The 24,965-nt window shown below is 49.7% G+C and overlaps 1 protein-coding gene across 1 annotated transcript in view; it reads right to left on the reverse strand.

Moving 5' to 3' along the window:
* Positions 1–24,965, reverse strand: part of KIF20B (kinesin family member 20B) — an 870,233-nt gene that overhangs the window by 24,366 nt on the left and 820,902 nt on the right. Inside the window, exons 32-33 of the mRNA XM_086921981.1 lie at positions 23,668–23,800; positions 9,204–9,346 (exon numbers count right to left, since the gene is read on the reverse strand). Coding sequence (XP_086778107.1) covers positions 9,204–9,346; positions 23,668–23,800 — 276 coding nt within the window. The remainder of the gene's footprint in view (positions 1–9,203; positions 9,347–23,667; positions 23,801–24,965) is intronic.

A 24,965-nucleotide genomic window follows, 5' to 3' on the forward strand; every position in this document is an offset into this window, starting at 1 on the left:
CCCTTAAAATACCCCTGTACCCCAAACCCCAAACCTAAACCTGACCCTAAAAATACCCCTTGTACCCCAAAACCTAAACCTGAACCCTAAAAACCCCTGTACCCCAAAACCCAAACCTAGCCATGAACCCTAAAATACCCCTGTACCCCAAAACCCAAACCTAGCCCTGAACCCTAAAAATACCCCTGTACCCCAAAACCCAAACCTACCCCTGAACCCTAAAATACCCCTATACCCCAAAACCCAAACCTACCCCATAACCCTAAAATACCCCTGTACCCCAAAACCCAAACTACCCCTAAACCCTAAAAATACTCCTGTACCCAATACCCAATCCTACCCCTGAACCCTAAAAAAAAACTTGCACCCCCAAACCTATCCCTGAACCCTAAAAAAAACTTGCACCCCCAAACCTATCCCTGAACCCTAAAATACCCCTGTACACCCAAACCAACCCCTGAACCCTAAAAATACCCCTGTACCCCAAAACCCAAACAGCCCTGAACCCTAAAAAACAGCCCTGAACCCTAAAAAACAGCCCTGAACCCTAAAAAACAGCCCTGAACCCTACAAAACAGCCCTGAACCCTACAAAACAGCCCTGAACCCTAAAAAACAGCCCTGAACCCTAAAAAACAGCCCTGAACCCTGAACCCTAAAAATACACCTGTACCCCAAACCTAGCCCTGAACCCTGAACCCTAAAAATACACCTGTACCCCAAACCTAGCCCTGAATCCTAAAAATACCCCTGTACCCCCAAACCTAGCCCTGAACCCTAAAAATACCCCTGTACCCCCAAACCTAGCCCTGAACCCTAAAAATACCCCTGTACCCCAAAACCCAAACCTAGCCCTGAACCCTAAAAATACCCCTGTACCCCAAAACCCAAACCTAGCCCTGAACCCTAAAAATACCCCTGTACCCCCAAACCTAGCCCTGAACCCTAAAAATACCCCTGTACCCCCAAACAGCCCTGAACCCTAAAAAACAGCCCTGAACCCTAAAAAACAGCCCTGAACCCCAAAACCCAAACCTAGCCCTGAACCCTAAAAATACCCCTGTACCCCCAAACCTAGCCCTGAACCCTAAAAATACCCCCTGTACCCCCAAACCTATCCCTGAACCCTAAAAATACCCCGGTACCCCATAACCCAAAACTATATCTGAACCCTTAAAATACCCAAACACCCCAAAACATATTCCTCAGTATCCCCAAAACATATACCCATACTTACCTCATCCAAACATTTTTTAAAAAAACATGCTTTAACCATTCATACATTTACAACGAATTTCGTTGTAAATGTATGCGTGGTAAAAGCATATAAAATGTAATGCCATGCGTTATAATGGCATTGCGGAGTCATGGTACTTTCGTAATGAAAGTATGCGAAGTGATGGTATGCGGAAAGAAGAAAGTTGCGGAATAATGGGTGTTTACCGCGGGAAACAATCATTCAAGACTCACACAATTCTAATTGTTAGACGAGCGTAATGAGCGTGTCACATTACACACATTCTATTTCATACCCGGACAACGTCGGGACGGGCTGCTAGTGTTTATATAAAACTCTTTGAATCTGATGTAACACACTTAATTGTTGACATCACTATGTACCATGCGTATTACACCCTTGTCACATATGTTTGTACTATATGATAAATGTATACAACAAAATGCAATAAAAGATTCAAACAAAGAAATTGTGTGGGAGGGAGGAACAGTAGCGCAGGAATGACCAGTATAGCATAACCAAGATGGACGATTTGGAGGATCCATCTATAGGGTGTGATGGATCATCTAGTGAGAAAGTGCTGGATCCTGCCTACCACAGGCTGGGTGTCAACCACCAATGGCAAGCTAAGCATCTTAGAGGCTGCTGCTGGCACAAGGAAGGGGGAGCGGGAGGACCAATGCCCATCGTGACTTGTGTGTTGTCTGCCAGATCAACCTCCCAGACCACGAAAGAACTGGGGAGACAGCAGAGAGCTAATGAGACTGGTGTTGCCTGTACACCATCCCCCTGGAGCAGACTTGGAGTTTCCCGAACCGGTGAGGAAACGGTTTGGCAAAGGTTGGTAGACTCGGAGACTGTGCTGTGGCCCTACTCTCCTTCCAGCGTTCCAAGGCAGAATCAGCTTTTTGACTGAATAGACGTGCCATCGAAAAGGAATATCCATATGGGGGGACTCTACAGCTCGAGAAACAAGTGGATCGCATCTACACATGGCAACAAAGCACAAGACTGGTGTCAGCAGCTCGCCCCAAACAATCAGTAATATCAAGGCCAGCACAAATCATGTATATGGCCGCAGCTTGACTATCTTGAATAATCTGTGCCAAGGAGGCCCTAGGTTTTCCTGGACCGCCATTAAGAGCTTGCTGGCCATGCCCCTGAAGGCATGCGTACACCGGCCCAATAAACAGAGCTGACTGACCTCAATGCTGGACGAGCCATAGAGAAGATCAATTTTCCAAACGCCTCAACCCTATACGACTCGATGTCTGGGATGGTGGAATTTGCAGGGGAGAATGAATTTGAGTTCACATTGCTGGTGAAAGCCTGGACCACCATACTCAGGAGTAGGATGCTGTGTAAGGAAATCAGGATTACCAGGAGCCATCTGGCCTACTGTCTATTCACTGGCAGGCAAGTAAAGAAATTGGCCCCATTGCCCATTAAGTTGTCAGTAACAGCTTCATTGAATGGAAGCATGGGTTCATATGAGACTGGCCCAAGCTGTAAAACTCCTGTAAGGACATTTGTCTCAACTTCACCTAAAAGCAGCTGTAGGTCCGGGACTTCAGCTGCTCATCAAATTACCACAGCAGCGGAATACTATCTTCCATTGGGGCCCTAAGGGGAACAGGGAAAAAAACCAAGACACTGGGTAAGTCAATTTAAAGACTAATTTTCATAATATGGGGGTAGAGATTGCATTAGGGGGATAAATCATCTCTATCCTCACCATCATCACTAGGTGGTCACAAGCTCTGGTTAGAATCAGAGCCAAAAATACAATGAAGTATCTGAGGGTGCCTCTGCAGTAGAGCAAGCTTAGGATCAGACTTTGGTTGAATAGGGACAGGATACAAATTTTGGGGTCGAGCAGAGGTTAGTTCAGGGTCGGACATAAGAGTCACTATTGGATTCCCTGTCAGCCTCGAAGCTAGTGTGGCAGTCTACACTGGAGTCTGTGCTGAATCCGTAATGGGTCCAAGGATTTCAAACACTGAGAATGGATCCGCTGGCGGTGATCTGACTGAGGCCCACTGTGGATCGTTGGTGCCTAAAGTAGTGCCAGAATTATCCGGAAGAGTGCCAAAGATACGCAGCATGGCCTCCTTAAAGGCCTTGGGGCAAGCCAATGCTCAAGTGGAGATCGGGAGCGAGACGGACTGCCACATTTTCTCCCTCACAACTTCTATTTTGATAGTGTGTGATAGAATGGGGGTGAGTCCCATTTAGCTGTCTTATGTTCCCGCTTGGACTTCGACGTATCAGAGCCCAATACGTATTTACCACACTTTTTAATCTTTAGTCACCCCAAACATTGTCTAATTTATTGACCACTCACAGCAAAAATTTGTCACTTTCAATTTTCTTTCTCCAATCCTCTTCACAAATCACACCATCATAGGAGTTACTTACCTTCGGTAATGATTTCTATGGTAGAGACAATTCTAGCCGCAGATTCCTTCACATAGAATTATCCCCAGGCGCGATACTGGATCCAGAAACTTTTTGCCAAAGCATCCCTGCGCGCTAGGGGAGGGGCAGCACCGCGCGACTCTGCCCAGGCATCGTCCGCGTATGTGACATCAGTGAGGTCACATAAGTCCACCCCGGGGCACCAACGTCAGTTTTCTTTGGAGAACTTTTCCGCTCCACAATGCAGAGCCATCAGACAAAACTGTGGGAGTATGGGAACAGTGTGCGAAAGAGGAGAAAAAATTGGAAAAAAGGAATGTGACGAACCCCACCGTAAGGAGCAGTGTCAACACTGCAGTACTCAAAGGCAGGGAAAGAAAGAACAGAGCAGAGCCCTGAGCAGCCACCCTGTCAGTATGTAGACAGTCTCCCCCCCATATATGAACCATGAGGAACATATGCAAAATGTCATGACAACATATAGCAGGACTACAACCCCCATCAAGAAACAGAAGGGGAGCCAGTATCAAGACAAACAGAAACAACAAACGTCCAAGCAAACCCAACACATAGGGCACCCCCCCCCCCCCTCTGAAGGAACAAGGGCAAAGGTATGGCCAGACCCCAGCCCAGAGGGTGGCAGAGGGGCCAGGACCCTAGTAACAAAGGTAGAGAGAGTGGACGGAAGAGATTAAAGGCAAGCCCACCAAACAATTCTGGAGCAACCAGAGCAGAGGGGCACAGGAGTACCGATAAACCTATCCTCCAACGTACCAAAGAGGAGGAAGGAACAGCAACAAGACAGCAGTCCATCAAAGAGCGAAATAATCCACTCACAGAAGACTAACCCAAGGGTCTTCGCAGAACGGGGAGGAAGGGCGGGCTGTGAAGGATTCTGTGGCTAGAATAGTCTCTACTAGATACATCGTTACCGAAGGTAAGTAACTCGTACATCTGATCGAGACTACTAGCCGCAGATTCCTTCACATAGAATAGATACCCTAGCAATACCCAGGGAAAGGAGGGTCTGTGAAAGGACCCCACCAGCCTGGACATAACAGAGGATCCCACAGGGGACCAGACCAACGGACAAGGCGAAGAACCTCGTCCCTCCCAGGCAAGAGGAACCACCACAAGCAGAACACCACTGACACCAAGAGGGATGTACGAAGAAGAAAGAAGTCTGAAGAAGCCCGTACACTCACAACAGAGCAACCAAGGGCAAGGCCAGAGAGGCGGAAGCACCCCATTCCCTAACAAAGCAACGGAGTTTCCATCCAATGCCAGGACAAAGAAGAGGAAGAGGAAAAGCCTAGAGGGCCCAAGGAAACGAGGGAAAAGAGAGCGAGCCCACCTTAAACGGAAGGCAACAGACCAGACAGAGCGGCGCTGACAGTAATAAGAAGCTAGAAGCAAGCACAACAGCCCGGGCAGGCAACGCCTGACAAGGGAGAAACACAATCATCCCAGCTCACAGGACAGGAGCAGGAAGGTGAGGAAATGCCTGGACTCACCACTACGAAGGGTCCGCGCACATGACCTAAAGAAGCAATAGCAACATACATAAACACCATGGAGAGCAGGGGGCCGAAGGTGCAAGTTATATAACAGCTACCACTAACCCACATAGGGTAAGTTAAGTCCCAAGACATGGGAACCCTCTTTGGAAGAAACGTCTGCAGCAGAGGAAAAAAACAAAAGAGCCACGGGGAACAAAATCCTCCTGAAGGCTTGTCAAGCAGCCCAAGCAAAAACAGAAGGCCTAATCTGAGGGCCAAGTCAGTGTAAACAACTTGAGCAAAAACACACAGCCAACAAAGGGGCCGTCCAGCAGACAACAGCGCCACAGTCCCAGCAAGGACGACTCGAGTGGCCATAAAACACACACCAACGCAAGGGCAACCAACCCAAAAGAAGGTCCAGAACCAGCTCAACTCAGCAGTCACCGAGGAGGGGAAGGAGGAGGAGGGGAAGGAGGAGGAGGGGAAGGAGGAGGAGGGGAAGGAGGAGGAGAATAAGGAGGAGGAGGAGGACGGAGCCCCGTCAAGAACCTTTGGATGGCGGAGTCTACCGGGGCATGGAACAATAGGGTAACGGAACACGCCATCCCGAAGCCAACCATGGCGACTGAGGAAACCAAGGGCCCGGCCCAGCACCTCCGAGGTGTCCAGAGAGGAGAATAAACGCCGCTAGCTCCAGGCCATCCAACGCATGATGCCCGGAAGTCCACTGGACAGTCTCTTGTGAAGCTGCAGATCCCAAGGACTCAGCCGAGTCCCACAAACAAGAGGTGGCCCTAGCCAACACACATAAGGTGTTAATGGCCCGCAGGGCAGTGCTAGTCGAGGCGAATACGTTGAACCCCCAAGAGTCTTGCCAGCGTGCGCCGGGGTCAACAGTAGCGGCAGGGAGGGAAAAGCAGTCAGCAAAAGTGGACTTAAGGCAGAGGGGTGGAGGGAAAGACACGCTGGGTCACGTGGCGCCAGAAGGTGTCGGTGCAGAAGGTGTTTAGGCACCGGACCCCCTTGAGGCGGGCGCCTCCAAGCCCCCATCAGGGAAGAAAAGAGTGAACCCTCAAAGGGAAGCAATAGCTCCCTCCAACCAGAGCCCTGGTGGAGAACCTTCACGAGATGGTCTGCCGGAAAATGAGCAACTGGGTCACCCATGCGCAGAATGCCCACAGCCGTTGACACTGCGTGAGCAAAGCCGCACCCGCCTCCATAGGGCCCCACAGTGGAGAAAGCAGCTCCTCCATGGGCAACGGCTGTAAACTAAGGTGGCCGTCCACAAAGCCAAACAGGGCGGGCAAAGGCCAGACCTGGAAGTCAGAAGGAACTGACGAATGGGGGACCTGTCGCTCCTCCGGCGAACACCTTGGCCTCGGAAATGGCAGGGAGCTGCCCTAAGACGCCGGTGAAAAACCCACCACGCGGCGGCCTGTCTCCAGGGAGGATGATACTAGTAGGAACCCAACCTCCGGAGAAAGGGAGCGTCCGAAAACGAATCCGCGACCAGACGCCTGTCTGGAGCCGTAGAGTCCGACGCGTGAGGCAGGACATCAACACCATCCGGCGCCAAAGGAGATCCCGGATAGGGCCCCTCCAAGCCACACCACGCCGGGGACCGGAGCGGAGCTAAAGTGGCCAAGGGGTGGCGCCGGACTGACGTTGACTCTCCCTCCGCTGATGCAGCCGCCTGCGTGGAGGAACAAGTGGGACCAGGGGAGTGACACGAAGCCCTCCGACAGTCTTGACCCAGAATGTGACGGAGGTCGCCCGGCGACCCATAAGGCAGCGCCTGGGTCGATTCAACCTCTAGCTCACCCTCTAACGAGGCAGCCATGGCGCCACCCAGTCCAGCAGGGGTGACGCCCAGTCCAGCAGGGGCGGGCACTGTGGCAGTCAGCTCAACCGTGGACAAGGCTGCCGTCTGTCCAGAGGGCCGATCGGGGCTCGGGGATGAAACCCGAGCCCCGGCGACAACACGGACTCCCGCGGGAGTTTGTGGTGAGGCAGATGTGCCTGTTCCGAAGGAGGGACCCCCGAAAGGCCGCACCACAACAGCACCACATCCTCAAAGCCTGGAGCTGAACCAGTCGGCACTGGGGCCGGAGCTGCCGGCGGCGACGCGGAGGGCCCAGTGCAATGCAAGGGATCTGCTGATGTCCCAGGAGGAGAAGGAGGAGGAGGAGGAGGAGGAGGAAGAGACGTCAGCGAGGCCTGCAAAGCTGCCGCATATGTCTCCATCTGGACTCTCGATGCCCCTTCACTGGGAAATGGTGGCTAGGAGGACAGCACCCAGAGCCGCATCACCCGGGGAGAGCCTACGCTCCCGGCAGGCCAGACACCAGCCCCCGGGGACAAACTGCGACACTTACCGACTGGGGAGTGACGCTCTCGCGACATCGGAGAAGGACGAGGACGCCGACGACTGCCATTTCTGACACAGTCTGCCGAGGCTGACCAAGAGGATGAAGCCCACCTTGAGAGATGCGCAGAGAGTAGTTTCATCCGGCGCTCCAGCTGCGACTTGAGCTTCAACTGTTGGCATGCATCACAATCAGTGGTGCCGTGATTTTCCCCTAAACACCATATACAAATGAGGTGAGAGTCCGTTGCCGACATAAGACGCCCACATGACGTGCAAGACTTGAAGCCCAAAGGCATTCGCACACTGTTCCCCAAAAAAATATTAAAATGAGGAAGAAAAAAAGGGGGGCCCAAACAGAGACCAGATCCGCGTTGCAAGCGGAAAAGGAAAAAACTGAGGTAGGCGCGCCGGGGTGGGACTTATGTGACCTCGCTGACGTCACGTACACGGACGCCTGGGCAGAATCGAGTGGTGCCGCCCATCCCCCGGCTCGCAGGGATGCTGTGGCAAAAAGTTTCCGAATCCAGTCTCGCGCCAGGGGATAATTCTACGTGAAGGAATTTGCGGCTAGTAGTCTATCAGATAGTCACCTCACGCACTTTTTCCTTATCAATGAATTCATCATCATGATCAAAATCCTCTGACCCCACCATTCTGGGCATACAATCTGCTACCATATTACTTTTCCCATGGATATAAACCACCTGAAATTCATACTCCTGAAATGCCACAACCCACTAAGAAATCCTGCTGGAGACATTATCTAGGGTCTCCTTCATAAACACCTCCTTCAAAGCATTATAATCCATTACAATGAAAAACTTCCTGTCCCACAAGAAACTCTTCAACTTCTTTACCTATCCTCATCGCAAAAATGAGGTGTTCCAATAAGGCTTAATACAGAGGTATTGGGAGAAAGATAGTTTTATTCCTCTATGTAGACTCCATGGCACAGCTCTGGCACCATCTCCTCCAAAGTCCAAGTCTCAGTTGTCCTCACAACATTCCACACATCAAGAGTAAACGAGAACACTCCCAGCCATACATTACACATTCAAGGACACTACCCCCTCATGCCACAGCATCATTCTTTCTTAAAGACAGACTGCAAAATCACTTGCCATGTAATCTTGTTTGACAGTGATTAGCTCCTTACCTTGCATTAAAAAACGCTTGGTAATGACTGCTAGAACAAACTCTGCTTCTCAGACCATTTGTTTGGAAGGAGAAATACTTGACATCGACACAAAGGCAACTGGATTGTTGCAGAGTGGCTTCTGTTTTTTGCTAGTCTTCTAAGAATTAGATATATCACCCACCATCTGCTCAATATTATAAACATTTTCAGAGGGGCTGCTTTCAGCAGATGTTTATGTGAAAATTGGTTAGTGAATACAGTAGACAGTCTGCAACGGAAATGTTGCATTATTCATTTACTAGATCAGAAGAGAGTCCGAGATGATGTAAACATATTAAAGGCTTGTAAGGACACCCCAGTAGTACATTGCCTGCCCATAACAAACTGCGACAAGAAAAAGGGTACTCAGATAATTTATTTTGACTCACTAGTCCTGCTAGTAGGCAGGTACTTATTAGATCCACTAATAAGTACCTGTATAGAGAAAATATGAGGTGTGCAGACCAACATTACACTTAATAAACTTCAACTCTGAACTTACTTGATGGGAAGGAATGTCCATAGGAGCTGAAATATCAGTCGTGTACAATTTTCTCCTGCTTCGCTTCGGCTTGGATTGATTTTCTTTAGTACTTTCATCTACGACAGCCTTCACAGAACTCATGGTTTCAATCAGCTTTTTTGCTATAAAAAAAATAAAGTTTCCTAGTTTAGAATTTCGATGTTATTTAAGAACATACTAATACATTGTACACAGCAGCACACACAAAATGTAAAAACATCTCAGTAAACTGTATTGTTCAATCCATATCTTTCATTTAATAATATTTTTTTTTAAAGACATTGCTCTAGTCCGTGCTGACAACAGGCATCCAAATACAATCGGCTAGGCCATTGTTATTCCCCTCCTCTGCAGAACAAAAAGATAATACAAGAAACCTCTCGCTCAGAAGACAACAGGTTACTCTCTAAAAACGTTTGCAGATACAATAATCTGTGAAGCATCAAGTCCGAATGTCGGCATGGTATATCTGCTCTGAACTTACAAACCATTAAGGAATCAGGTGTTGCTCTTCCCGAGATTAATACCTTTGTTAATGTAGGCTCCCAATGGACAGGCCAACGTCTCACATACTGGTGTCTTATAATATCCCAAGAGCAGACAGGACGCCATAATTTTTAATAATCCAGAAGGGTCTCTAGGAAATTTTAGTTTCATGTAAGGATGCTGGCTAAGCCCCGGGAACTTCGGGTCTCTACACAGTCGCTGTTCCCAGTCTTTATAAATTGTATTTAGATTAATTTCCCTATTCAATTGAGAGAATTAATTTACAGGCCAATTGAAAATCATTTAAACAGTGCCTCATTAAATAGCCACAGAGCAGAAGTGAAGATGAATCTGTAGGAGGGTTGACGTTTAATCTGGAAAACATTTACAATTTGTGAAGCTTTTCCTGGAGTTGGAAGCTCTAACTGTCGCTATTCGAGTTAAGAATAATCAGGCGATAATCCCTGCTACGTTTTGCATCTTCATGCGTTGACCAGGTGACCCTTGTTGGTCAAAACAAAAAAATGCATATATTTATTTTGGATTTCCTCATAAAAACAAGCATTTGCAATGCAATAGGTCTCGCCTGTATGTGAGTTTGAGCTATTGACATTGTAAACGACAATGCGTTTTATTTATGCTTCAAAAACTAAAACAAATAAAAGGCATTGTCATTTACAATGCCGATAGCTCAAACTGGCGTAAATGCGAGACCTGTTGTATTGCAAATGGTTGTTACCACTTGCTGCATCTCACCTCCTTATGTTTCAGGGATTAAGTAATGTGCGCATTGTAAGAGAGTAGGGTCTGCAATCCTATGGTCACCCCCGATTTTTTGCTTTTTGCTTCACTGGTTTACGACTTTCCCTGGGTGTGGGCCTGCTAATCAGACCCACAGCCTAGCTGTTCTCTCTCTAAACTGACAACCATGTACCTTAAGTGCATTTACCAATTGGTACTGGGCCACCTTATCAGTCCCTGTACGGCATACCTTAGGTATCCAGGGCATAGGTGTACCCAGGGTCTACCAGGGGCTGAAGGATGTATTATGCCACCCCTGGCTGGCCATCTAAAGAGACACAACTGGCTGCACGACAGCTGGGGCAAGGTGGTGTAATCACCCTGTGCTTTAGATATAGTATCCCTATATCTAACCCTAAAATGGACACATACATTCCTATCAGTCACTCCTATGGCAGGCCTTATCAATCCTGAAGGCAGAGTGCTTGGAATTATGTGAGATGGTGCTCTGGCATGAGCTGAGCCCGTTTGCAGCTTGCGGAACCAAGTCCCAATAGCTGTTCCATGATAACGCTATACCATATACTCTTAAGTGCATTATGAACCTCGCGGTCAAATGCTAACTTTGGTATAGCATTATCAAAACATGTCGAGTAAGGTGTCATACGAATTGGAATACTACCCCCTCGCCAATTCTGGCGACGGGGGTAGCATTCCACCCTTCTAGAGGGGCACGACATGTATGTAACTGTGAACCCCGGTTAAAGTTAACTCGAGCCTCAGCATCACAAAATGGATGCTGCCACCACAGACACAAGTCTGACCTCCTGCTGCTGGGAGTCCTTCCAGCGAGGGAGGCTCGGACAAAGGGTTTCCTGCCTTGGGAGGTGCTAGCACCACCCCAGACAGGATTTTGTGTATTAGGTAGGACAGGGCTGAAAGGAATGAGACATGCCTGGGGCACACAAGGTGTCCTGTGCATACACCGGTCAGAACCAGTTCCTGGGGCACTCCAGCCCCAGAGCTGGCGCAAGACCGGACAAAGGAAAGGGGGTGTAACCACTCCCCTTCCTGGTCCCACCCAGAGGAGGGACCTAGTCGTAGAGCAGCCCCCTTTAGCTGAATAAAGGTAGGAGCTGGTCCCATTCCCCTTTAGATTAATCTTGACAACTTCCACGAAGAACTCTTGACCTTCTACCTCCTGATCATCAGAAGACTGAAGAATCTCCCCTATGGTCAGGGAGTGACCATCCTGCTTTGCGGGCACCATCAAGCTCCTGTGCGGTTTGCTGCAAGTCCTTCCATCCCGGAACCAGACGACCCAGCTCGATGAGATCCGGACCTCCAGACTCCTCTGACCTCAACCTACATCCACAGCACAGCTGGGACCCGTGGGTGCGACAAGCAACTTGGAGACGGCCATCTTGACAAAACCTGCACAGCGCTTCCAGCACGACCACCGAGGGATCCTCGAGTGAATGCACCGGGGTCTGAGAAGCCCCACATCGACGCAGCTCCTGCACCAAAGACCAGCCCCCCAGCATCCACGTGATCTGCGTGGGGCCCTTTTGCCTGGTTGCTGCTTGTCCTGTTGTCTGGTCACTTGCCGGCTGGCCAGCGACCTCAGACGACGACCCGAAGATTTCACCACTGCTGGTCTAGTCCCCGAGACTGGCCCTTGCTTCCCTGTAAAAGAGAAGCACCCCGGACCCTCCTGGTCCGCACCAGACGCCATCTTTGTTCCACCGCGCGGCTTGCATTTGCCAAGGCCTGTTGACCAGATCGACGATCCAACACCGCCATCAGCAGCAGACTACGTGGGACAGCTCGTGCCTCCAGCCTGGTCGTGAAGAACAGCCCCTGGTCCGCGCAGCTACAGAGAGAAGCGACCCTTCTTCCACCCGAACGCGGCGACAGCATCTCGTTCCCTCCTGGTCCCAGCACCGTCACTGGCTAGTGACCGAGACTCTGTCCCCTTCCCTTTCAGGACTTCTCCTTCTAAGTTCCATCCTTGGAACCACCAGACTCCTCCATCTGGCTGCCTGCCAGCAACTTCTTGTTTTAGGCATCACCAGGATCAACGCAGCAAACCAGACACCACTTCAGCCCTATGCACCCGCAGCCTGTGGGTTAGGTAACTAAAGCTTCTAGGTGCTGAAGTCTGTGTTCACTATCCTAGTGTTCAGGTCCACTGTTTCCCTCCATCCAGCCGGGTTCGTCCGGAATCCGTAACTTTGTAAACTGTAGTATCTGTGGTAAATAAAGTATTACCCTGTCATAATTTCTATAATTAAACAAAGGGTCTTGTATAAAATGAGAGGCAGAGTCCGTGGTGTCCGATTCAAAAGGGCTTTATTTCAATAACTCGAGTTAGAGGAGAATCGGTTCCATCACCACGAAGGTTCAGGAAGGGTCTTCTAAACTTTATTCACAGAGTACAATATTTATACATTCAATTTCGCACATAGGGAGGAGCGCTCCAAGCAGAGCAAGAGAAAGAGAGATAAGAGCATGTGGGCGTTCACTTGAGGAGTCATAGGTGAGTCATAGGTGGGTGGATGCATGGCCAGCTGGAACTTTGCCCTACTTGTGTGCGCAACTTGATCATGACGTGCAACTGACGTGTAACTGGGGGGAGCTGACTTTCGGTCTGGTAGGGAGGCCTTCAGTGTCAGGGCGACCAGCACGTCTGGTATTATCTGATATCTTAAGTCCGGGGATGTATTATCTGAAGCAAAGGTCGCTCATCACCAAGAGCCAGTGTGGGCATCTATTTCTTCGTTCATTGCGTGGGGGCCTAGAGCTTTCTATGGACGCGAACTCTGCAAATCACTTAAACGGAGACAGAAAGGCTAGGCCCTATCTCTGCAGACGGGTTCTGTTTACCTCCTTCACCAGGCAGGAATGTGATTCTGTAGAGCAAGCAGATAACTGTTATGCACAATACTGTCTTGGCACCCCGGGCTGGGCCCCTCTCGGCTTAGCCAAAAGTATGCGAGGTCAGGGATACGTAGCTGCAGTCCTCAGAGTGTCTGGAGGCATGAAACCTCAATTCGGGGACTGGCTGAGCTGAGCCACAAAATGGAGAAATGGGTTTTTCGCAATATATTAAAAGTGCACAATGCAAACACATGGGCCACATGGGCCTAAGTGCAAAGTTAACGTTTCTTTTATGGGAGACTTGGCGACTGGCATCCCAATGTGGGGCGCAAATGCAGAGGCATAATTATTGCAGGCCATAGAGGGAAAATGCATGGGTGACATGCACATACACTGAACGTTGGGGTACATGCAGGGGACATACTGGCCATGTAAAATTTCTTTTTCCTCATATCCATAGACGTTGGTACGCATCCCGCGTGAGTTTCCACTCTGCACGTGAGTCCCGTGGGCCTCCTGCTCCTTACTTACCTAGTTTGTAGCGTAGTCCCAGCGGTCCTCCAGCCTCTGGATCTCCTTACAGTACTTTCTTTCCTCGCATTCCATTGTTTTAAGTATATGGTTTGTCATGCCCCTACGGCACACGTGTAAATATTGTGCGAACTCTTATTTCTTTTATAGTATTGTCATGTGCTTAGCCCTCTGATCTCATAAAGAGTTCAGAGGTGTATGTTAGTTAATAAATATCATTTTATTTTCATAACAACCTGTGTGGTGTCCTTTCATGTGATATTCAAGGGGTTATATGTGGTAAAACAGCTGGCTTCATTTGCCAAAAGAGTTTAGCCTAAAAACTGCTCTTGTCCACGCTACTAGGATAGCTGGTCTATAAGGTTGACTTACAACCAATCACCATAAGGGTTGTTTGGACTGATACAAGGTGATCACTAGAACTAGTGAGCATCATATATCAGGCCAACTTCTCACACGCATTACCATTCAGCCCCTGGGTGCCCCCGTGAGTGTTGTGCGCTATACAAATACGCAGAACATGCTGAAGAAACTTAAGCTTTCTAAGCGCTGTAAACTGCAAATTGTCTTATTATGTGATGCAAAAAGAATGCCAAGGAAAAGGGCCAGAAGTATAAAACTGAAAAGGAGGTCAGCACAAAGGTCTAAAGAGAAAGATGGAAAGAAGTGTGAAAGAAGACAGACGCCATTAAGGCAGACTACCTGTCACTTGCTCTCATCTGTTTCCCAAAAAGTTGTTTTTATTACCGAACGGCTTCGAATGCGGCCATATGGTTTCCATGAATATGCGGGAACATGTGGACTGGGGGAGATGGCGTCGGCTCACCTCCACCATACAACGGACTCGCTTCTTGGGCCCTGTTCTGGCTCTGATGGGACAATCACTGCCGGAGGCTAGAGAGGAGAGAGCGCTCCCTGCGCAAACTCACTCAACCAGCCCAGATCGGAGGACCGGAATAAAGGGAAAAAAAAGGGAGGGGCAAGAGGGCGGGAAATCAGAGTGTATGAGGGGAGCGGGGGGGATGGGGAGGGAGTAAATTGAGAGAGTATGAGTGTACGTGGGAAGGGAGGGAGACAGGAGTGGGCAACGTGAAAGAGTATGAGTGTTCACGGGGAGGGAGGCAGGAGGGGGTAACATAAGAGATGAGTATGTGGGGCGGGAGGGAGACGGGGTAAAATAAGAGAGTATGAGTGTACAAGGGGAGAAAGGGAGGTAGGAGGGGTAAAATGAGAGAGTATGGGAGGGAGGCAGGAGGGGGTGAAATGAGAGAGCGTAGGGAGGGAGGCAGGCAGGAGGGATAAGATGAGGGAGTGTAATTGGGGAGGGAGGCGTGAAATGAGAGAGTATAAGTGGAGAGGGAGGCAGGAGGGGTAAAATGGGAGAGTATGAGTGTGCACGGGGAGGGAGGGAGTAGGGGGGGAAAAGAGTAGTACGAGTTACTTACCTTCGGTAACAATGTATCTGGTAAAGACGATTCTAGCCGCAGATTTCTTCACGTAGATTTATCCCCAAGAGTGGGACAGGATCCGGAAACTTTTTGCCACAGCATCCCTGCGCGGCGGGGCGTCATCATGCAACTCCGCTCAGTGGTCGTCCGCAATGTAACATCAGCGAGGTCACATAAGTCCCACCCGGGCGCGCCTACGTCAGTTTTCTTCAGAGAACTTTTCCGCGCTGCAACGCGGAGCCACCAGACAAAACTGTGGGAGTAAGGTAACATTGTGCGAAAGAGTAGGAAAAAGGAATCGAGACAAGCACCACCATAAGGAGCAGTGCAACACTGCAGTATCCAAAGGCAGGGGCAGAAGAAAGAACAGAGCAGAGCCCTGAGCAGCCACCCAGCCAAAATGTACAGTCTTCCCCGGGAGACAAGGAACATACGTAACATGTCATGACACATGTAGCAGGCCTACAACCCTCACCCAGAAACAAGGAAAGGGAGCCAGTCCCAAGACCGACAGAAACAACAAACCTCCAAGCAACCCCAGCACAGACGGCAACCACCCCCCAAGGAAAAGGGCAAGGCATGGCCAGATGACCCCAACGCCGAGGTTAGCAGAGGGACCAGGACCCTTAGCAGCAAGAAGAAGGGAGGCAGGGCAGAGATTGAAGGAAACCCCCCAAACCTGGAGCAGCCAGAGCAGAGGGGCACAGGAGAACCATAAACCCATCCTCCAATGAACCAAACAGGAGGAAGGAACAGCAACAAGATGGAGCAGCCCGTCAAGAGCAAAATAATGCATTCACAGGAGACACAGCCCCCCACCATGAGGCCAGTGCTGAAGACCAACCCAAGGGTCCTCGCAGAACGGGGAGGAAGGGGGGGCCGTGAAGGAATCTGGAGCTAGAATCGTCTCTACCAGATACATCGTTACCGAAGGTAAGTAACTCGTACATCTGATAGAGACTACTAGCCGCAGATTCCTTCACAAAGAATAGATACCCTAGCAATCCCCACAGGGAAGGAGGGTCTGCGAAAGGACCCCACCAGCCTGGACAGGAAAGAGGGTCCCACAGGGAACTAGAACTGCGGATCAGGTAAGTAACCTGGTCCTCCCAGGCAAGAGGAACCCCCACAAGCAGAACACCACCGACCCCAAGAGGGATGGTGGAAGAAGAAAGAAGTCTGAAGAGGCCCGTACACTCACAACAGAGGAACCAAGAAACCCCACTCCCCTACAAGATAACAGAGCTTCCATCCAATGCCAGGACAGGAAGAGTAAGAAGAAGAAAGCCTAGAGGGCCAAAGGAAACTAGGGAAAAGAAGGCGGGCCCACCCCAGTTGGAAGGCAACAGGACAGCCAGAGCGGCGCCGACAGTAATAAGCCGCCAGAAGCAAGAAGAACAGCCCGGGGCCCCCTGGAAGACCGGAAAGGCGATGCCTGACGAGGGAGAAACACAGAATCATCCCAGCCCTCAGGACAGGAGCAGGAAGGTGAGGAAATGCCCTAACACACCACTACGAGGGGTCCGCGCGCACAACCTCAAGAAGCAATAGCAACATATATAAACGCCATGGAGAAAAGGCAACCGAAGGCAACCAGAACTCCCTAGCTGAGCGCAAGCTATATAACAGCTACCACTACCCCACATAGGGCACGTTAAGTCCCAAGACATGGGAACCCTTTTTGGAAGAACTTCCACAGCAGAGGAAAAACGAAAGAGCCATGGGGAAAAAAACCCAGCTGAAGACTTGTCAAGCTGCCCAAGAGAAAAACAGAAGGCCTAATCTCAGGGCCAAGTCAGTGCAGACAACTCCAGCAAAAACACAGTCAACAAATGGGCCCTCCACCAGCCAACAACGCCATAGTCCCAGCAAGGAGGACACGAATGGCTGTAAAACACACTCCACAGCAAGGGCAACCGGCCCAAAAGAAGGTCCAGAACCAGCTCAACTCAGCAGTCACTGAGGAGGGGAAGGAGGAGGGGGAGGATAAGGCGGAGGAGTAGGACGGAGCCCTGCCAGGAACCTTTGGATGGCGGAGTCAGCCGGGGCATGGAATAACAGGCTGCCATCAAAAGGAAGATCAGCCGCTCCCGCACATTTTCAGGGAACACGCCGTCCCGAAGCCAAGCATGGCGACGGTGGATGACTGAGGAAGTGATGGCCCGGCCCAGCACCTCGAGATGTCCAGAGCGGAGCAGAGAATAAACGTCGCTAGCTCCCGGCCATCCAACGCATGATGCTGTAAGTCCATCTGAACAGTCTCTTGGGAAGCTGCGGATCCCAAGGACTCGGCCGAGTCCCACAAACAAGAGGAGGCCCTATCCAACACACATAAGGTGTTAAGGGCCTGCAGGGCAGCGCTGGCCGAGGCGAACATGTTGCGCCCCAAAAAATCTAGCCAGCGGGCCTCCCGGGACGGCGAAGTGAACAGTGGCGGCTGGGAAGGAGAAGCAGTCCGCAAAAGTGAACTTGAGGCAGAGAGGTGGAGGGAAAGACACGCCAGGTCATGCGGCGCAGGAAGGTGCTGAGCCACCGGATCCCCTGAGGCGGGGCACTTCCAAGCCCCGTCAGGGAAGAAAGGAGCGAACCCTCAAAGGGAAGCAAGAGCTCCCTCTCACCAGAACCCTGGTGGAGAACTTCCAAGAGATGGTCCGCCATGAAAGGACCAACCGGGTCACCCACACGCAGAATGCCCACAGCCGTGGACAACGCATGAGCGAAGGCCGCACTCGCCTCCCTAGGGCCCTGCGATAGAGAAAACAGCTCCAACGTGAGCGATGGCTGTAAACTAAGGAGGCCGTCCCCGAAGCTAAGCGGGGCGGACAAACTCCAGACCTGGAATTCAGAAGGAACCAAAGAATGGGGGACCTGCCACCTCCGATTAACACCTCGGCAACGGCAGGGAGCCGCCCTTCGAGGACGCCGGTGAAAAAGACACCAATCGGCGGCCTATCTCCAGGGAGGATGACACCAGTAGGCACCAAACCTCCGGAGAAGAGGTAGCATCCAAAGACAAATACGCCGCTCGACTCCTGTGTGGAGTGGTAGAGTCCGTCGCCTGAGGCAGGACATCAACACCATCCGACGCCGTAGGAGACGCTGGATAGGGCTTCTCCAAGCCACACCGCGCCGGAGGGACCGGAGTAGAGCTGGAGCCGAAGTGGCCAAGGGGCAGCGCCGGAACGATGCTGACTCTACCTCTGCTGAGGAAGTCGCCTGCATGGAGGAACGAGAAGGACCGGGGGAGTGCCATAAAGCCCTCCGCCAGCCTCGGCCCAGGATGTGACGGAGGTGGCCCGGCGACCCATGCGGCGCCAGTGCCGATTCAACCTCGGACTCGCCCTCCAACGAGGCAGCCACCTGCGCAGAGGGGAACAAGGGGTCCCCGCTCAGCCTCGACCCTGAGCGGGACGAGGAGGGTCCACGACCCCTGTGGCACTGCACGGTCCAGCAGGTGCCGGCGCCGTGGCAGCGCCAGCTCAGCCTTGGACAAGGTCTACGCATGTCCAGAGGGCCGAGCGGGGCTCAGGGATGCGCCCGAGCCCCGGCGACCTCTTGCAACACCACAGGGAATCCAGAGGGAGGTCGCGGCGAGGCAGAGGCGCCATGGTCCGAAGGAGGGACCCCTGAGAGGCCGCACCCCACCAGCGCCACAACCTCCAAGCCTGGAGCCGAACTAGTCGGCACTGGAGCCACTGGCGGCGCCGCGGAGGGCCCCGAGCATGGCAGGGGATCCGCTGATGCCCCAAGGAGGGACGGAGGAGGAGATGCCAGCGAGGCCTGGGAAGCTGCCGCATAAGTCTCCATCTGTACTCTCGATGCCCCTTCACCAGGAAACGGTGGATAGGAGAACAACGCGTGGGGCCGCATCACCTGCAGCGAGCCCACGCCCCTGGCAGGCCGAACACCAGCCCCCAGGGACAAACTGCGGCACTTACCCACCGGAAAGCAACGCTCTCGCGACATCAGAGAGGGGCGAGGACGACGACAACGGCCGTTTCTGAAACCATCCGCCGAGGCTGATCGAGGGGATGAAGCCAACCTTGAGAGACGCACAGAGAGTAGTTTCATCTGTCGCTCCCGCCGAGACTTCAGCTTCAACTGTTGGCACGCCTCACCATCAGTGGTGCCGTGATCCTCCCCTAAACACCACATACAGATGAGATGAGGGTCCGTCGTGGACATAAGACGCCCACACGACGTGCAAGTCTTGAAGCCCGAAGGCATTCGCACACTGTTCCACCAAAAAATAGCACAATGAGGAAGAAAAAAGGGGCCCAAACAGGCCCGAGCAGAGACCCGATCCGAGTTGAACGTGGAAAAGGAAAAAACTGACTTAGGCGCACCGGGTTAGGACTTATGTGACCTCGCTGATAGCACGTACACAGACGACGCATGTTCGAAGTCGCGTGATGCCACCCCGGCGCGCAGGAATGGTATGGCAAAAAGTTTCCGGATCCAGTCTCACGCCTGGGGATAATTCTATGTGAAGGAATCTGCGGTTAGTAGTCTCTATCAGATTGAGTGTGCACGGGGTGGGAGGGAGGCAGGAGGGGTGAAATGAGAGTATAGGTAGAGAGAGAGGAAGGCAGGAGGGGTGAAATGAGAGAGTATGAGATGGGAGTGAGGGAGACAGGAAGGGTTAAAATGAGAGTATGAGTGTAAGTGGGGGCAAGGGGAAGGAACGGAAGGGAAGGGGCTATGCTAGACAAAAGATATAGAAAGATCAGGAAAGAGGAAGAGAGAAAGAGAAACAAATAGAAAGGAATATAGGGCAAGCAGGAGAGAGTTATAAAGAGAGGGTGAGAGGCAGTGGGAGGGCACGAAAAAGGCGTAGAAAGTAGGAGAAAGAAAAAGGATGGCGAGGGAAAGAGGGAGAGCGAAAGAGACAGACTGGTAGGAAAAGATATCCATAAAGGAGGATAGTTTGAAACTATAATCAGAAAATCCTGCCCTGTCCAAACATTGAAACAAATTATACTGTGCAAATAGGTTATGTGTACTATATACATTGCTCAGTGTTGCCTCTGTCAGATGTGGCTGCTCCCAATAGATAATGTATGTATGTGTTTGGGGTGCTGGTGTCCGTAATTTGTCAAAAAATCATATTATGTCCCTAAACAATATTACCACATAAAAGCGGAACACTGAATTTTCAGCAGACAAGGCAGAGCTTGAAAGGCATTCTTTACAAAAAACTGCCCCATGCAAGGAACTTTCTCCTTGAATCTTGGCCGCTTCCTCCCCTGGACATCTGGAAAAAGGATATTGTTGCAAGAAATGGAGAAATATGGGCTCCCTCCCGGGCAGGTTACTGAAGCTACCCCATAACTCTGGGGAGCGCCGCTCTGCAGTGCGGAAGAATCCGCTAACAGCCAAGGGAGTGCACGGAAAATGGCTAAGAGGCACTTCAGACACTAACCGATTTTCCATCTGCCACGCTGGCACTTTTCACCTTGCGGTTCCACCGACAAGACCTCCCAGACTGACAGGCATTCGGAAAAGAACTTGGGCCGCAGACAAGCACATGCAAGCGAGGAAACTGGCTAGAAGGGAACCAAACAAGCGCGGGCGCCTCATGCTGAAAGTAAAAAAAGAAAGTTTGAGGAGGATGCAGCAAGGAGAGGGGCGAGAGGAGGGGGGTGCGCCTGTTTCCCTTGTGGAAGCGAGCAGGAACCATCTGTTAATTACAAACAGATGCTTTGAAAGCTCGCTCTCACAAATGAATCGCCAAACGTGCACACGATACCATTCAAAGCAAAACAATGCGTGCAAATTTTTGGCAGCAAAACTGAATCTATTTGTAAAGGTCTTTTCCTGTGCAGTGCATGCGCACTGCGTAGGCGAGACCTAAAAATAGGTAAAATATGCGATCAATAGTGCACTCCTCCATCAAGGACTAACACTGACGTTTCAATCGCCTCTGCGGGCTTTCTAGAGTTATCATTTTATCGCTTCTGAAAATTGTGGATGGGGATAATTCTGTTGTCAGGTTACATTGGTTTTGGAGGTCTCGGAGAGGTCTCAAATAGGACCAGGTGGGAGATTTACAATGACATCTGGCATGCATTGCTGCCAGATCTTAACTTTTTACACAAGAACATGGCTTAAATAAAGCCAGAAATGGTTAAGAGGAAAAATTACAAACTGATCAGCATGAGACTGCCTAGAATCACAGAAAGAGATGCGGATGTATAACCCACCAGTATTGCCTTTAAGTATGCAAGGTATCACTTTCTGGAGCTTCAGAAATTCCCAAGCAAAACAATCTAGCACAGTAAATAGATTTTGCCAGAGAGCTTTGTGACCTGAGGTGTTGCTTCGAAGCCTGTATAACTGGAGGAACAACTGCTGTCTCAGCCCAAATTCTGCAAAGTCGATGAAATCTGAGAGACTCATCACAGGCTCTAAGAGAAATGCCCACATATCCCCAGACCTGAGAGCCCTCAACTGGCTACCGTTTGAAGCCAGAATTAATTTAAAATTCGCTTGTATGACCCAAAAGGCTCTCTACCACAACACCCCACAATACCTAGCACAGAAGCTGGTTCTCTCTGCGGGCAACAGAGCGTCCAGGAGTGCCAAGACTCTTCTCCTACAACCGCAACGATTTGGCAAGAAAAAAACGTATAACCTGTCCTTCTCTGGTATGGCTCCAAGGATATGGAATACTCTGCCCAGTGAAACTAGAATAAATCCTTCCTCTGCTTCCTTCAAAAGAGAAGTGAAAGCTATCCTCATGGCTCAATCCCGGTGAACTCTTTATTCCATTCCATTACTTGCTTTTCTTCACTTATATTCGTCATTCTGTTTATCTTTGCCATTTTGCACTAGCATCGCATTGCCTTTTCTTGATCTAGATGTATCTAGTACTTACTTATTGCATGATTCACCAAATTGTAATATATACTGTATATACTTCTACTTGTCATGTAAAGCGCTCTGATACTCGCAAGAGTCTGGTTCGCGCTATATAAAACCTTCAAAATAAATTAAAAAAATATTGTTTTATTTTTTAGCTGCTGGGTCTGAGCCAGCTTGTGCAGGGAGGGGCGGGTGGGCTGGGCCATGAGAGGAACGGGGGGAGAGGAGGAGTGGTAGATGTGCACTTTTAAGTGAGCATGTCAGTTTGACTGGCCGTTTTAGACCCGCCAAACTGACATACTCTTAGGTTTTTCCAACATGTATTCCACAATGGAGAATCAGAACATACTCACTGTGCCCGAGCGAGCATTAATCCAGCCCGCTCAGGCCAATCCCCAAGCTGCTGTCATGCCTGATAACACACAGGGATTGGATGGAGAGTCAGAAATGCCAGGACCTGGAAGAAGAGGAAAGCTTGGGAGCTGGCAGCACCAGTTACGTTTAAAAAAAAATTATTAAACCTCTCCCCCGCGGCCCGCTTCCTGCTGACTCCTTCACCCCCTCCCTGTGCCTCCTCCACCCACCATGCCGGTATTTAGCTGTCGGCCACCACTGTTCAATTGTTCAAATGGGAGTCAGGTGCTGCACTGAATAATGACCCATCAATCTTAATTGACTATTACCTGCAAGACAAGTCAACCAGGGCTGGAAAAACATTGCTTGAACCTTTTCTGCATTCATAAGTGCTGCACTGAGCCTGGACGGAGTGGGTTTAGGGCTATAGTGCATGAGTTATATTGAATGCTTAGGGCCAAATTACACACTTGTGAGCATTGCAATGAGTGCATGTGTTGTCTACAGAGAAACTTGCACCTCTTGTCTGTGTTCAAGGCTGTACTGCCTGCTTACTACTGTACAGTACTTCATGTTTGCTACTGTTCTGTACTGTTCTATGGTACGTTACTTTCCTAAAAGTAATCCAATGTGCGCAGAAAATGCGACACACACCAATGTAAGTTCCTCTGCTACAGGGATAGCATAGTGGATGAAATTCAGCTGCCGGACTACACTCCCAGAATAGCAATTACCACAGAAACTGGAGGTTTTCAATTACTACAGAACTCCACAGCAGACCCTAAATTACTTGTGTGTGCCTCAACAAATTCGTACAAAGCATAAAGCAAATTTAAGAGAGGGGGGGGGGGGGGCAATAACGCCAGACCTTCATTCAGTTCTAGCTAAATGAAAGGTGGAGACTGGATGTGTGAGTATAGGGCATTGTCCTACTGGCCCAAAAGCAAAAGACACAGTATTACCAAGTACTGATGGGTCATGTGCTTTTGGTTTAAAAAGAACAAGTTGATATCGTCAAATGTCAGTCTAAGAACTTGACCACTAGCAATGCAATTTTACATTTTGGAGAAGTATACTTTGGGGTATTAGAAAATATAAACTCAATACTAGCTCAATCTTCATTCACAGCATATACAGACCTTTACTGTGGAAAATGGATGGAGAACTGTGCAAGAAATCTCCAATCTTTTGCAAGGTTCCATCTTTTTTTGCTGATGATGTACTTGACGTAGAGATTTGTTTTTTTAAAGCTGATCCTCCTTTGTTTAATGCCTGTTAAGTAAATAAACATGGACTTATTAAACGTTTTAAAAAGTAAAATCAAGTTGTTGATATGATAAAAATGTGTGGTCACAACTGTGATGCAATGATATATTTACATCTGCAATATCGGTAATATATTTCTGGCAGTGTTCGCTGAGCGCACACACACCCCATAATTACCCCAAAATGGTGCCAACATAATGCTGCATGTACTCTTGAGGACAAAAGATAGACTTACCCACTGAGACAGTACATTGCTTCAAAAACAAGAAGAAGATATTGGTGGGGAGTCTAAATTTCACGGGGATACCTAAAATTTTAAGAAATGACTTGCAAGGATAAGGTTATGACAACTAATCTTCACAGAAACCACCTACCACCCACAATAAAGTCAGATCTTTTTGCTATACAAGAGGTAAAGAATTTCAATATAAGTTGGGTAAGTCTTGAGGATACGTTTAGGGTTAACGTAATGCTTAGAGATAGATTTACAGTTATGTTGAGGTTACAATTAAGGTCCATTATAAAGTAAGGGTTAGGAGCAGATTGGACCCTCTCAAGAGTGGTTCAATGGTCAGAATGGCATTTTGAGCTGACTCAATTTTTCAGTCTCAAGAAGTTGTTGTGGAATATCAATGTTTGATGTTTAGCTTTGCGTGAAAGTCTTATAGCATGTACTGGGCACACGTATACGGTGAAAAGATGAAGGAGGAAGCCACAGGCGGGTGCGTCTGTGTTGCGGAGACCTCAAAGTGAAGGGTCCCGGCGGTGCTTGTCTCGTGCGTTGTGTAAGAGCACCTTCATCTTTTCACTGTATCTACGGCCCATGAACTACCCATCGACCAGGTCGGAATTATCACTGGTTCCCTGCATTACTCATTAACGCCTTGTGCAGCCCTGATGAGTCACAGGTATCCCCCTGTTTGACGAAACGCATGCCGGCTGGCGTTGTATAATTTTGAAGAAAAGATCAACATAAAACGATGTGTTTATTACACCACCGGTGTCGACTTACTTTGTTGTAAACTCTTACAGTATCAATACTTTTTATTATATGTGTACCCAGTACATGCTATACGTTTCTTCAGGGCCAAGGGTTTCTTTTCTTTGGTTCTTCAAGAGGTTTAGGATATTCCTCTATACTGGTTGCACCGTCCCACAACTATACAAATCT

Source organism: Lissotriton vulgaris, chromosome 5 (genome assembly GCF_964263255.1).
Source record: "Lissotriton vulgaris chromosome 5, aLisVul1.2, whole genome shotgun sequence".
Taxonomy (NCBI): domain Eukaryota; kingdom Metazoa; phylum Chordata; class Amphibia; order Caudata; family Salamandridae; genus Lissotriton; species Lissotriton vulgaris.